This window comes from Triturus cristatus, chromosome 4_1, assembly GCF_964204655.1.
Source record: "Triturus cristatus chromosome 4_1, aTriCri1.1, whole genome shotgun sequence".
In the NCBI taxonomy this organism is placed as follows: domain Eukaryota; kingdom Metazoa; phylum Chordata; class Amphibia; order Caudata; family Salamandridae; genus Triturus; species Triturus cristatus.
The window spans coordinates 791899465-791914666 of NC_140585.1; the positions used below are offsets into that span (position 1 = coordinate 791899465).

Consider the following 15202-nt stretch of genomic DNA (forward strand, 5'->3'; position numbering starts at 1 on the left):
AGCGCTGCACTCACTTGAGTAAATGTTTCCACAAGTATCCGATGAACTTCAACTAATTCTTTGTGTGGCGCACGATGTAATCGATGACAGAAGATTTAAACAGTGATTCCTGTAACGTGTAGCTTCGGTTTCTAGTCCAAACATGGGTAGTAAGAGGTGTCTCTTAAAGATCTGAAATGTGGGTTCCTTCAGCTAGCCAGCTTGTCGCCAAAATCCATGTAGTAACCACTCAGGGAAACAAGTGCAGTTCTCTTCTATATTAAAAATAGCTGGTACAATACAAGGATGCATGCAGCAGTAACACATGGCTATCTCTCAGTGAGGGAAAACATTCTAAGCCCCAACATTAATACCCATTCCACTTGACACATATACATTCTACATATTCTAATAGCAGAATACAAAGAACCATGTTACTACATAATCTCCATATCATGGGAGAAAACTGGTATGTAGATCATTAGTTTTCTTAAAACACAAACTCTCGCTTTGCGAGTTTGTTTTTGGAAAAGTTTAACTTCCAGCCGTCATGTTTGACAAAGTCGTCTGTCAAACTTTTCAGACAGTGACAGGCATCACTATGACGCCTGTTTCTGCCAATGTATAGTGATGTCGGCCGGGCTGCTGACAGACATCACTAAATTTGGTGGGTAGAGTAAAGGCAGTAAAGTTTTCCAGCACCCTGCCTGCCTTTACTGCATCTGCCAAATCCTAAATCAGGCCCTCTGTCTGGAGTGGCACAGTATGCACAAAACAATGGTTTAAAACACTACTTTGAGGGATTGCCAGTGGTTAGACTATTAGCAAGCAGTCATCCCATCGCCTTTTGGGTGTTTGATAGCCAGTAGCATGCCTGGAAACCTGAGACTGTTTTAGCTTCCCAAGCCAACTACTGCGAATGTTTGTGAATTCTTAAAAGTAGTTCATTTGCTTCCATCCAAGGAGTACTTGTATGTGGCAGATTTGCTACTTTTTGGTTAACCACTCACTAAGGGTCATATTTACAAAGAAGTGGAATAACTCAGTGCAGCAAGCAAAGATACTGTGCTGCGTTGCCTCACCTGAAGGGAGCAGAATTGTACCATCTTTTTAAAGATATGGCACCGTTCTGGTCTCTCCTTTGCTGGTGCTCTAAGGGCTACTTAGTGCAAGGGTGTCACTTATGGCCAGAATAGTTTTTGTTTAGGAAGGGGGTCCCTGTACTCCCGTTCCACCTGCCAATATTCCCTGAATTTGTGAACCTGTTCCTCCCATTAAGAGGCAGGGCATTACGTGCAGGGTGTGTCAGCTCTTCAAGTGTTCACCTAAATCATGACTGAGGTCTTCTCTGGCTAATATTTAGGTATTAGCCGAAATGACTGAAATTCGCCGTTGAACAGCTGTCGACGACGAAGCCACCGTCGACGACGAAGCCACCGTCGACGACGAAGTCACCGTCGACGACGAAGTCATCGCCGACGACAAAGCCACCGTCGACGACAAAGCTACCGTCGACGGCAAGGCTACCGTCGACGACAAGGCCACCGCCGACGAAGAAGCACTCGTCGACAACGAGGTTCCCGCCGACGACGAAGCCACCGTCGATGACGAAGCACTCCTCGACGACGAAGCACCCTTCGACGACGAAGCACCCGTCAACGACGTCTGCTTCTTCTTATGCTTGATAGCCGTCGACGACGAAGTTAAGGGTAGCGTCGATGAAATGGGTCTCACCTTAACTGATACCAGCGTCGACGGTGAAGACGCCGACGACATGATCATCGTTGGCTTCATAGACATAGATGCCGAGGTCGTCGACGTAGATGCGACGACGGCAGCTCTCGTCGACGGAGGAAGCGTTGAAGAGCTCGTCGACGAGAGAGGCAGTTTCTGAGGTAAAAACTGCGCCGATGGAGTCTTAGACGCCTGAGAATCAGATCTCGGGGGCGTCAAGGATACAGAGAGACTCCTGGGGGTGGAAATCACCCCTCTTGAAGTAGAAGGTTGGGTAGTCATCTTGTCTCCATGATGTTTCTTCACCACCTTACTTCTAGGAGAAACTTTTTGAGAGTCACAGGACCTTTTCAAAGAGGGAGCAGTTTGGATGGAAGACACACTCTCCACATCTGAAACAGGATTTTCTGAAGTCTTCAACTTCTGCAGCCACTTCTCTATCCTTCAAAGTTTTCTGTGAGAAGGTTCTACAAATTTTACAATCCTTTACCTGATGTTCAGGATATAAACAATAAATACATTTTTGTGAGGATCTTCAGAATGAAGTCTCAGTTTACCACAACTCCCACAAGGTCTGAAGAGGGATTTCTTGGTTGTAGACATCATAGACTCAATCTTCTGTGAAATATGAGATGAGAAAAACTGAGCAAGCTCAGGGAGACTCCCTTCACACGACGGGCGGTAGAAAATCTGAGAGCCTGAGTCTCTGGGGAGAGGGTTCTAGAGGGTGCGGACACCTGATTGGCTGGATTTGGCCTAGAACATAACGACAGTGATATGTTATAGAGGTGACAAGTTGTCTATCCATGAAAACTCTACGGTTTTTCTTTCTTTTATGCCTATTAGGCTTATGTTATTACTATATTGCTATATTATGTACTGTGGGACTCCCACTTTAACGACGGGGAATATTCAAGCATGTGAATCTATGAAAGACACCAATACTGGAGAACCACAGTTTACAGGTAAGTAACTTTTGTTCATACGAGCGTAGTTTTTCCAGGGAAGATGCAATGTCAGAAATTAAAAAGTATAACTCCGTGGGAAACAGATGTACATTGTGAATGTTTTTCAACGTTTTTCCCTTACTAGGACATATTGCTAAACATGCTTAATAAAAAAGTTGCTGAGGTGTACCAGAGCGCCATTGGGGAAGTTCAAGCAACATTTAGTACTGTCCAGATGCTAACCGTGATTGAGACTCGACTTCAGCAGCTGCATGATTTATTCGAATCTTTGCCAAGAAATAAAGTGTCAGCTGCTGAGAAGTTAAAACAGAAAGAACGACGAATGAGGTACGCATTTAATATCTTTGGAAGTCTTGTCAGTACTGCTCTCTTCCCTACTCGGATGCCCCTCATGTGGGAATATCTACATTTTAAGTTAATCCATTTGCCTTGCAATGCAATGTAACCAGTAAATCTTTCTGCGAGTCACTGCTACCTTTATGGGTCCATGTTCCTATTTTTTGGGTAAATGACGTACTCGGCTTTTAGGTTTTTAGGTTCACAAAGGTCAGCATGTCCTTCCTGCCTTAGCTCTGTGAATACAGTGATAGCTCTGTGAATATAGTACAATGATGTTTCTTTCTCCTCCACACCGCTGCTCTTTCCCACCCCTTCCATTGTAGTCGTCACGTTCTTATCTTAAGTTGTATGTCCTAACGTCAGAACTGACTGCAAAGAAACTTGAGTTTAATTGGGTTGAAATTAAGTTTCCTACTGAGGCTATAGCCAGGCTCAACATCCTGTGCAGAGAGCAAATATGTGTGTGCGGAGCTGAAGGAAATCAATCACTTGGAAGCACGAGGTTGCTTCCCTTTAAAGTTAACTGGCAGGTAAGGGCTGGCTATGTCTAGACCACAGGGCTGAAGGTTGGTATGAGGAGGGTGAACATGTTTGTGGACACTGCTATGCATAGCCTGGTGGGCTCTGGATAACCAAAGGCTTCCTATAGAAAGGCACGTGGAGTGCCTTGAGTCAGTGGAAGCAGATTCAGTGTGTGCTGGTTAAGAGGGGCGGCTGGGCATGGCTGAAGGACTCATGGTTCACAGCCTTCTGGAAGGACATAGTCGATGGGGAGACTGAGAGAAGGAAGCCTTTTATAAAGATCCGCTTTCATGCTCCTCCAAGTCCGCCTCTGGGAATGGCACTGCTGTGGACCAGTTCTTCAAGATTGGATGGGCCACATCAGTAGTAGCCCAGCATAGGCATGTAGGCAGTAGTTCCCAGGAAACGCCCCCTCGACACTACTGCTGAAAGGAGAACAGTTGTGCCGGCAATTAGTACCGAATCAGTTACCCCCACAGACAGAAGCCCTGCCCCAGACCAGTCAGCAGTTAGGGTAACCACAAGCTCGGGAGCACTGTCTGCAGCCACCAATGCAAGCAAAACCCGGCCCTTCACAACCACCAATTAACCACCCAGCACTGGAAGTGCAACAGAGTCCCGCAACTTCCCAGATGACAGCCCAAGAAGTTTGTTCCTCTCGTCCTTTTTTCGTCGAGGACAACAAATCGCGTACACAGAGGATAGCTACAGAGCTTGGTCATAAAAACCTCATGAATTCAGTAAGCTGTCATATGTTGGAGGCCGCAAATAAAAGCCCCCCAATCACCCATCAAACAGAACTGCCTCTTTTATTTAAAAAAGCATCGAAGGATATTCACAGCAAACACAGCCAGCAAAGTGCAATGAGCTCTGTGAGCTCCCAAGCAGCACCCAAAGCAACAAACTGCTGCTCACTCCGGAATATACCTCCAGAGGCCCCCATGACATCCTCAATCGAGGGAATATATTAAAACTATTCAAATGTTTACCAGACCTGAACCACCTACAATCGAGAGATATAACTGCTATTGAATTCATTCCATCTACCGGATCTAACACAAGTGAATCTACGCAAGTAACACAGGCATCCCTGGCAACCCGGGATCTGATCCTGACGAAAATTGACCAATTTAAATACTGGGGTATTACAACAACAATACCAAGCGCCCCTTGCTACCCCTCAATATTGGAAAACAACCAGGCCCGCACTTCCAGCTCCTCTTTAGCCCCCTTCTCAATACTGAGGTCTGCATGAGGCAGCTCACCAACAGTAATCCCAGAGCCCACAACCGATCAGCGAAACCTTGATGGAGCAGGTTGGCAATGGCTGCCGGGGGCTTTATCTAGAAATCGGACCGATTGAACCATCACTAATTACGGTCTAACAATATGCTCCTGGAACATCAACGGTTTTGGGCAGGAAAAACAATCCGCCGCCACCATGGCCCTTTTAAAAGAACAAGACATTGTCCTCTTACAGGAAACATGGGCAGGAGAAAGCATTCCAATAGTGGGCTTCCTGGAGTTTATGACACCCGCCACCAGGCAGTCCAAGTTTGGCAGACTAAGTGGCGGTCTTTCGATCTATTTATCAACAAATCTATCGAAATGTATTATACAGATTAAATTTGAGGAGGATTGGCTCTCCGGAATTATTCTGGGAAGTTCTCTTACTGACCCTCAGCTGCTTATCGTCAATGTTTATATCGCTCCCTGCACAACCAAGAAAAAAACTAAAATGGATTGCTTGATCAACACCATCTGTGACTTATTTGGCAAGTATGGCAGCACTCCCAGCATCATCTCAGGCGATTTCAATACAAATCTTTTCTGCAACCTTGCCGATACCACAGAACCAGACTCCCCAAGAGTCCCCTCACATTTTGCATCCCAGTCAATTCCTGCTGGAAACAAACTTTCGATATTGGGCGATTACCTGGTCACGCAGTTTAGTAGCTTAGGATTCATCTTACTGAATGGGCGCTTCTCCACCGACATCCCGCCTGCATGGACCCGGTCAGATGGCAGATCCTTTTCGTTTTTGGACTTCTCTCTAGGGAGTAGAGAAAAAGTATCAAATTGCACCGCAAGGAGAGAGTGACCACCGGGCACAAATTATAACACTATGCACCAGTACTCCACGCCATCAAGAACTTGCCCATACCCATACCGAAGACCTAAAGCGGATAATGTGGTCGGATTCCGCGGCCCCTTCCTTGAGGGAGAAATGCAGAGTCGTATTACATCAATCCCTAGACTCAAACACTCACGTTGTTAGTGGCTGGTCTTCCCTTATAAACCACCTCCTCAATGAACTGCCAATCAGGAGGGGCCCGAGAAACCAAATTGCTCAATTTTGCATCTCAAAAACCACAGGGAAATTAAGATCTGAGAGGAACCGAGCACTCCGATTATCAAGAAAGAACCCCAGCAATAAAACCCTGTTCAATAACTACAAGCAAGCCCAAGTAGCTTTTAGAATCTCGACACAAAAGGAAAAACTGGCGGCCTCTGATCATTTCTGGCTGTAACTCATCTACAAAAGTAAAATCCCTAATCCGAAGCAATTCTGCTCCCTTGTAAATAAGAGCACACAAAGCACAAGTGGGTACGGCAGTGCAAATATTAGCAAAGCCGTTTGGAGAGAGTTTTTATCACTTCACTTTGGGGATATTAATGCAAACGATGCTCAAACCATTTCCTCCAGCCCAGCCCATAATAGGTTCTCCCCCCTGGGAATGGAGAGTCCGAGATGAGCTCGCCCCGCAAAATTTCCATCTGAAGATCCGTTATATAAAGATCCAGCGAAAATGAACGATATACCGCTAGAGCCCATGGTGCCTCCGGATGTTTTAAAAAACAAGATCTCACGCCTCATAACGAAAGCCAGAGCTGATGGAGCCCCAGGCCCGAACGGCCTTCCCCAGGCCATGTTCAAATCCGACATCACCCTATGGACTGAATACCTGACTCCTTTATTTCTTTACTGCAGTCCACACAGCACGGTACCAGAGTCTTGGCGAGGATCAATCATTCACCCAATTTACAAAAGGGGGAAGAGAAAACAACCAAAAAACTATAGAATGGTTGCACTTCTCGACGTGGAATCTAAGTACTATGCAAACATCCTATTGGAGGAGCTACATGCCTGGGCTGAAACAACTGCGCGCCTCCCTTTTAATCAGACGGGTTTCGTGGCTAACACCGGCCCCACAACTAATTTGCTAACGCTAACACTCCTGATGGAGAAAGCAACAGCCCAACAGATCCAGCTGCACTGCTGCTTTGTAGATTTCAAAGCGGCCTTCGACCGTGTACCCAGGGACCTGCTATGGCAAAAACTAAAATCAGGGGGCACATCCCCACCGCTTCTTCAAACAGTAATCCAACTCCATGCAAAAACATGGATAAGAATTAAGCTGGGTGATGGCTCTCATGTCTCTAGGAAGATCAGTACTGAAACTGGCGTCAAACAAGGTTGTGTATTGGCCCCACTTCTTTTTAATTTGTTTATATCTGACCTTTACCCAGTACTCGACAACGTAAACTGCCATCCCCCTCAATTAGATGTAACCCGTATCACCACCCTTCTGTATGCCGATGACTTGGTGCTGTTAAGCCACACAAAAGTGGATCTCCAGGGGCTATTGAATGAACTGCTACCTTACACGACAAGAAATTGCCTTGAACTGAACCTTACAAAAACCAAAACAATATCTTTTGGGAAGTAAAAAAAGTCAACAGAAAGGTGGCACTTCAACGACACAAAGCTTGAATCAACCCTCAGTTATAAATACTTGGGCATTTTTTCGAACAAAGAGGTACTTTTACCAAGTATAAAGAAACACTAAAAACTAAAGCCTTGTCGTTAGAAGCGGCAGCAGCAAAATTGGCAAAGCAGTTATTAGGCTCCAGCCTAACTCCCTTGCTGCAAGTGATGAAGGCTAAGGTAATCAACTCCCTGACGTACGGTCACGAGATCACTAAGGGCACAACCAACGTTCTAATTAATAAACTAACAACTAACATTTTTAAAAGAGCTTTTCGGTTACCAAGTTTTGCCTCACTAGCCCAAGTGAGACTCGAACTGGTACTATAAGACCACCATGGAGTGGAGGCAGGCGCATTTATCAAACTAAGCCATAGACTGCGCCGTGCCCGGGAGGGTTCCTTGGAGGCCCGAATATGTCAGGAAATACAGAAAAACCAGACCAGCCATAAGCATCGGCAACGCCTAGACCGCAGTTTACAGTTACTAGGAGTAAAAGACCTCTGGGAATTAAACCCCTCCTTCCTGGTGTTAAAGACTGCAATTAAAAAAAAAGTCAGATTGTGCTCCTTTCACTCGGATAGGGCCACACTGTCAATGAGGAAACAAGCTTGGGCAGTAATCTCCAATTTCAAAGTGGGTGCTCAGCCACTCTATCTTTCAAGCACATACGCACTTTATTGGAAAAATAAGTTTTTAGCGCTGAGAATGGGCGACTGGCCTTTTCTGAAAAACCTCCCCGAATGGCGCCGGCCAGGTTGCAGTACTGAATGCAGGTTGTGTGGTTATCATTCTGAAACAATGGAACATATCGTCTGTGCATGCCCCGCATTGCTCTTGGCCAGACTGTCATTGCTGCAAAGGCAATTTATCAAGTTGGCAGTTCGATCTTGCCGCCAAGCAATAATGACCGCTCTTAACCCTGACAACACCAAACTAAACATTGGGCTAACGAAATTCATCCACAAAGCGTCAAAACAACTGGAAGCCATATCCACAGTGAAACCCTCCTCATCTTAATATGGCGGTTGAGTGAACAGACTCAATAATCAAATCGGAGTGCAGAACATCAGAAAGCCAGAGCAATATCTTCCAGCAGAATATTACTAGCCTATAATGCTCAACCAAATTTTTAATAATTTTAAATCCACAGTTTTTTACATTAACTGTTATTTTATTGTTAAATTTAGCTATGTTTTAAATTGTAAATGGTTTGCTAAACCAATCAATAAAGAGTTAACATGTTTGAGTGGCAGTAGGCTTAGCCTGAGCCACCGGTGCCTCACTACAATTCCAAAAACAACCGTTGATGGACAGAATGCAGAACAATGTCATACATTCACCCCAGTACAGAGATCTAAATTTTTGCTCACTATGCCATTCCAGTTTGAACCCAGCCATATGGAAATCAGTCTTGACCCTGTGCCTCATGGGAACAGTCCAGCCCGAACTGCCAAGCCAGGTCCTCCCTGGACTGCAAACAAGCATCCTAGGACCGGTTTCGGGGTTTCACCCCTCTTCAGCCAGGATAGCTTGACTCCAGTGACATGGAGAGCACGGGACCCACGTCTGGGCATACCCTTCCCACTCGGGGTGACAAATGCAAAAACAACAGTTGATGGACAGAATGCAAAACAATGTCATACATTCACCCCAGTACATAGATCTGGGCCTAAATACATCATTTTTTTGCTCACCATGCCATTCCAGTTTGAACCCAGCCATATGCAAATCAGTCTTGACCCTGTGCCTCATGGGAACAGTCCAGCCCGAACTACCAAGCCAGGTCCTCCCTGGACTGGAAACAAGCATCCTAGGACCGGGTTCGGGGTTTCACCCCTCTTAAGCCAAAAACAACAATTGATGGACAGAATGCAGAACATCACATGTTCTGCATTCTGTCCATCAACTGTTGTTTTTGCATTTGTCACCCCGAATGGGAAGGGTATGCCCAGACGTGGGTCCCGTGCTCTCCATGCCACTGGAATCAGGCTATCCTGGCTGAAGAGGGGTGAAACCCCAAAACCGGTCTTAGGATGCTTGTTTCCAGTCCAGGGAGGACCTGGCTTGGCAGTTCGGGCTGGACTGTTCCCATGAGGCACAGGGTCAAGACTGATTCGCATATGGCTGGGTTCAAACTGGAACGGCATGAAACAACGATGGATTTAGGCCCAGATCTCTGTACTGGGGTGAATGTATGACATTGTTCTGCATTCTGTCCGTCAACTGTTGTTTTTGCATTTGTCACCCCGAATGGGAAGGGTATGCCCAGACGTGGGTCCCGTGCTCTCCATGCCACTGGAATCAGGCTATCCTGGCTGAAGAGGGGTGAAACCCCAAAACCGGACTTAGGATGCTTGTTTCCAGTCCAGGGAGGACCTGGCTTGGCAGTTCGGGCTGGACTGTTCCCATGAGGCACAGGGTCAAGACTGATTCGCATATGGCTGGGTTCAAACTGGAACGGCATGAAACAACGATGGATTTAGGCCCAGATCTCTGTACTGGGGTGAATGTATGACATTGTTCTGCATTCTGTCCATCAACTGTTGTTTTTGCATTTGTCACCCCGAGTGGGAAGGGTATGCCCAGACGTGGGTCCCGTGCTCTCCATGCCACTGGAATCAAGCTATCCTGGCTGAAGAGGGGTGAAACCCCGAAACCGGCCCTAGGATGCTTGTTTCCAGGCCAGGGAGGACCTGGCTTGGCAGTTCGGGCTGGACTGTTCCCATGAGGCACAGGGTCAAGACTGATTTGCATATGGCTGGGTTCAAAATGGAACGGCATGGTGAGCAAAAAAACGATGGATTTAGGCTCAGATCTCTTTACTGGGGTGAATGTATGACATTGTTCTGCATTCTGTCCATCAACTGTTGTTTTTGCATTTGCCGTATGGGAACAACAAGGACCCAGGGTATTTCAGCCTGATAAGGCAGAGCTAGAAAATGGTAATGCTGGCGCTTTAATGCGCTGCCAGGTCACTGTCATGAGAGGTCGCACCAAAAGTTATACTGGGATTTTCAAGCACTGACAAGGAACTGTGGTAGAAGGAGCACTGCTAGGCCCTAGTACAGAAAGCGGGAAAATGCTGAGGCCAAAGGCACACTGCTAATGCTCACTCCTCGGAAGTTCACATTGCTAGAGTGCAACAGTACTGGTATGCTCCTACTCAGTGCTTTAAATGGGAAAAAATAAGTGCAGGTACTCAATAAAATAGCGGTGTGGGAAGTGGGTGGGGCTAGGGGCGCGTCTAGAGGCAAGATATGATCATACATAATGACTGTTGTACTAGTTGCAGCACATATTAACCCCTTCCATGCTGCGCAAATTCCGCCGCTGTGCTGGCGGTTTCTTGCGCGGGCGTGGTCATGACGGAACGGTTCCGTCATGAGCACAGCTCAACCGTGGCTCATGACGGAACCGTTCCGTCATGAGCACCGAAGGGGTTAAAGCACACGAGAAATGTGTTTATGTCAATAAGACAGATTAACTTATTACACATAATAAATGGCACTTTCACCGGAATGGTCGCTGCACGCCTGATTGACAGTGCAGGAGATCCTGCCCTGTTAATCACAGCGTGACACAAGCCCTTTCAAACCCCTGCAGTTTAGGGACATTCAAATGGGCGCTGCAACTCTGCAAAAGGCTTGGTTCATTACAAGCTCCTCGGTAGCAGAGCGGCATCTGCCCTTCACTGGAGGAGAAACCTGCGCCTGCCGTGCTGTGGGTCAGGGTACCCGTACTCTCCCTGGCTACAGAGAAGTGCCGGTACTCAGTACCGGTGAGTACCGGCCCATTTAAAGCACTGCTCCTACTAGAAAGAGATGTGTAAATCTGGAGTCTTGTATACGCAGCTGGCTTTCTGCCAGAGACACAGACTGAAAAACGCAGGCACACAGACACATTATCCATCCAGTTGTGTGCAGTTTTTATTGAATGTTTTAATTTTGGGATTGTTCTGTATTCCTCTGTGGCACTTTGATAAAGCAACAGTAGCATAGTAAAATCATACCCAAAGGAAAGTGCTTAGAAATAAACATCTCTGGGGCATATTATCAAGAAACTGCGTTAAAATTATCGCTGCTTTAGCAGCAGAAAACTGCCGCTAAAGCTGCTATAGTGGGCTTGATAATATGCCCTTGAGAATTCCCATAGAAGCCCATGTTCTGGTGTCAACATGAGCTTTTATTGGAATTCTCTGCGGCATATTATCAAGCCCATTATTGCCGCTTTAGCTGCAGTTTTCTGCCGCTAAAGCGGCGATAATTTTTATCGCCGTGCTTGATAATATGCCCCTCTCTTCGCAACAGTGTGAAGGTTCAGGTGGAGCTATAAAACTCTACAGCAAACACTTTTACAAATATTTCCATTTCACGAAATAGGGGTAATAGCGTGCTAGGAAAACACGTTAAGCACAAGTGTACTGCTGGACCTGCCCTGTGATTCTTTTTAGTCTTCATAGTCCCCCTCGGCAGAATTGTATGTAGCGTAAACATTCTTCACAGAGGGAAGGGCAGCTGTGTATCTTCTCCATGGGTAAAACATTTTCCCTTTGGAGAAAGCCCCAGCTCTTAGTTTGAGCCGGCACTTGCAGGGGGAGCTCACCGGCTCTCATTTTTGGAGAACGGAACTAATTTTTCCTAAACCGACTTTGACCCAAAGAAACAGAAGGAAAAAATAAACAAGGGAGAAAGAAGGAGGAGGAGAATGAAGGGAAAACAGTGACAAAGTGAGAAAGCAAGAACATGCAAGAGCGATATAAATGGGCAGGAAATGTCTGGTAGTAGATTAAAGAGCCTCAAAGTGGATCCAAGACTACACAGCCATGGTTGTCATTTAGGGGTTGCCATGGGTCGCAGCTGCGACCCCTGGTTTGCCTCATGCGATCCCTGGCCTCAGAGGTAGCATAATCAGAGCCAGGAGCACAGAGGCCCGTCCTCATGAACATCAGCTGGGGCTCGAATCTCCTTGTTTTTTGTAATGTTTTAATTACACTAATAGCGAACAATTTATTATTATAATATGTTTTTCACTATTAGTGTAATAAACAAGCATTTGCAATGCCATAGGTCTCGCATTTACGCGAGGTTAAGCTATTGGCATTGTAAATGACAATGACTTTTATTTATGTTGTAAAAGCCAAAACATTAAAAAAGGCATTGTCATTTAAAATGCCAATAGCTCAAACTTGCGTAAATGCGAGACCTATGGCATTGCAAATGCAAGGTATCACGGACAACGGGAGGGCGGGACGGGGAGGGAGAAGGCACGGACAGGGGGTGGGGAAGGCGGCAAGGGAGAAGGCACGGACAGGGGGAGGGAGGGCGGGAAAGGAGAAGGCACGGACAACGGGAAGGAGGGCAGGGGTAAACAAAGCACGACAACGAAAGGGGGTATAGAAGGCAGTAAGAGAAACAAAAAAGAAAATAGTGCTCACAGTGTAAATAACACATACTGTGTAACAGCCGAAGTAAAGGGGCCATGAGAGGTGACAAATGAAGAGGAGGCGGTACTTATTAGGGACTAACAAGCCTATGTTAGAATCAGAAGCCAGCATTTAGGACAGACAATGACACAAGCCAATGGCAAATATGGGCGGAGAGTGGGGGGGGCGTCTATTCGCTACTCCACCACAACAAGTCTTGCAGAGCAGCGCATTCGCGCTGGCTCAGGCTCGACGCGGCGTGGGAGTTGTCAGTGTGATCCTGATCAGGTTGAAACCCTGCCTATCCGGCAACCTCTATTGCACCAGATTCATGCATCATCGCCCCCTCACCTGGGCTACTACAACCGGTTAACGATGCCGCATATTCTTCTCTCGGCCATACCGATCCACCATCATTCCAACGCGGCTCCCGCGCTCTGACTTCGAATCCATTGGCATATTCTTTCGCCCAGGGCACATGTTTTTTCAGGCACCTTATTCTATAGTCCTGATGATGATCCTAGTATCCCACAGATAAGGATCGAAATGTCGTGGACAATAGTCAACCCTATACACATTGATTATAACATTTAAATATTGTGTAAAGGTTGCTTCTACATATTTGTTGTTTCATAATTTATGTATGTCTGTACAGAAACAACCACCAATTGCCTGAGCTTTTTCACTTTTGTATTTTATTTAGTTTGTCTGTTCTATGTGGGCCTATGGATACAGGCTTGTATCTCACTGTTACCTGACTCGCAAGTATCTGTTCTAAAAATGTCAAATATTTTGCATATTAAATTGCCTCTATCCGGCTGGATATTGGCAGAAATATAGTACTGACTGGGGCTATATTCATTTATTTACATCCCTCATTGTCTCAGGGACCACTCTCCTATAACAGACTCTTAGCGTCTTCCGTGTTGGGAACCATGCTAAAGAAGCCATTAAGGAGTCATCACAACCATGTCTCTTAAGTTTTTGCTTTATCACAGATGGATTAAGAGTTTACCGCTTAATTCAAATCTATAAACCACAAATAGAGAATTCTTTGTGGTCACTTTGTTCTCCTTAAGCAAGTAAAATAGACAGGATTCCTTAACTATCTGTATACTTTTTCGAAACCCAGCTTTCAGTTGTTGCAGAACACCCTAGTTGCCCACTCAGTTCTTTACCGGATCAAAAAATCTTTGCCTTTAAGATTTGTTTGGGGATGAAGAATATGCAATATGATGGTGGATCTGGGGTTTGTACCAATGGTGCCATTCCTCAGGAGCCAGTGCAGAAAGACTCCTGTGGGGTTCAAAAGGATGTAGACTTGACACTGAGTCCTACTAAGATGGCATTGACCTGCAGTCTGTGCCGTCAGGATGGTGACAGGCTGCATTGACTGCTGAAAAAGTGAAGACAGTGGACATGCTTAGTTTCTATGGTGGCAACTTAGTTGGTACTGATAGGATCGGAAAGGTGATCATTTGGTCAGGATGGTGGCAGACTGCAGTGTCTGCCGTCAGGAAGATGCCTAATGGCACACACTGCTGCTAGGATGGTGACAATATGCACAAATTGCTGCCTAGATGGCAAAAACCTACCATTACTAACACAAAAGGGTGTGAGGCTCCTGACCAGGCAAAACATTATTATGGATTTCCCTACAACTTCACAAATATAAATAAAATGTTAGACTACACCTCATCCACAACTGATAGAGGCATGCTTCATCATAAGTGCCTATCCCTCATTTGTATAGGTAGATACGACCCAATAGGGATCAATCACTAGTTGGGAGTTCGTTATAAAGCATTTCTTCTGAATAAGTGCAGGGATCCAACGTTTTTTTTTATGACTATAGGTGCTGCTTCCTGTATCAGGTTGTTCTCCCATCTGCCGTGCTGTCCAGTGCAGGAGAGGTGAGAACAACTAGGTGCAAGAAGCATAAATGCACCCTTTATGAAAGTTTGACTACAGGGAAGTCTGCAATCTATTTTTGCCGATAAATTAGGAACAAAAACCCAAATATTGTTTTCACAACAACACACAGGTATGATAGCCTTACACCTCTACTTTTAATTGTATTGTTTCCATAGTTTGGAATCATACAGACTGGGAATGTATTGGCCCTGAAGAAAGCCCATTCGAGCTAGTCGGAATCGGCTGAAACAAGTAGGATCACTGGTTAGATGTTTCTCCATAATACATCCTCCAATATTACTTTTTAAACATGACATGGAACCCTCCAAATACCTAGTCATTTTTAGAAAATCCTGCCACTTATCTATGAGAAAAACTTTATAGCATGCTCCTAACTAGTGGTTAAGCCCTATTGTGTGGTATCTACCTACCCGAATGAGGGGAAGGCCCCTACGACGAAGTATTCCACTATCAATTGTGGACGAGGCGTCTTCTCCTCATTTATTGTTTTATATAAGTGAAGTAGTAGGTGAGTCCATAAAAAGGTATTCC

At 45.7% G+C, this 15202-nt stretch overlaps 1 protein-coding gene across 1 annotated transcript in view; it reads left to right on the plus strand.

Moving 5' to 3' along the window:
• The window catches only part of CCDC38 (coiled-coil domain containing 38), a 1141020-nt gene that overhangs the window by 984790 nt on the left and 141028 nt on the right, over positions 1-15202 (plus strand). Inside the window, exon 12 of the mRNA XM_085653370.1 lies at positions 2806-3008. Within this exon, the coding sequence (XP_085509496.1) occupies positions 2806-3008 (203 nt within the window). The remainder of the gene's footprint in view (positions 1-2805; positions 3009-15202) is intronic.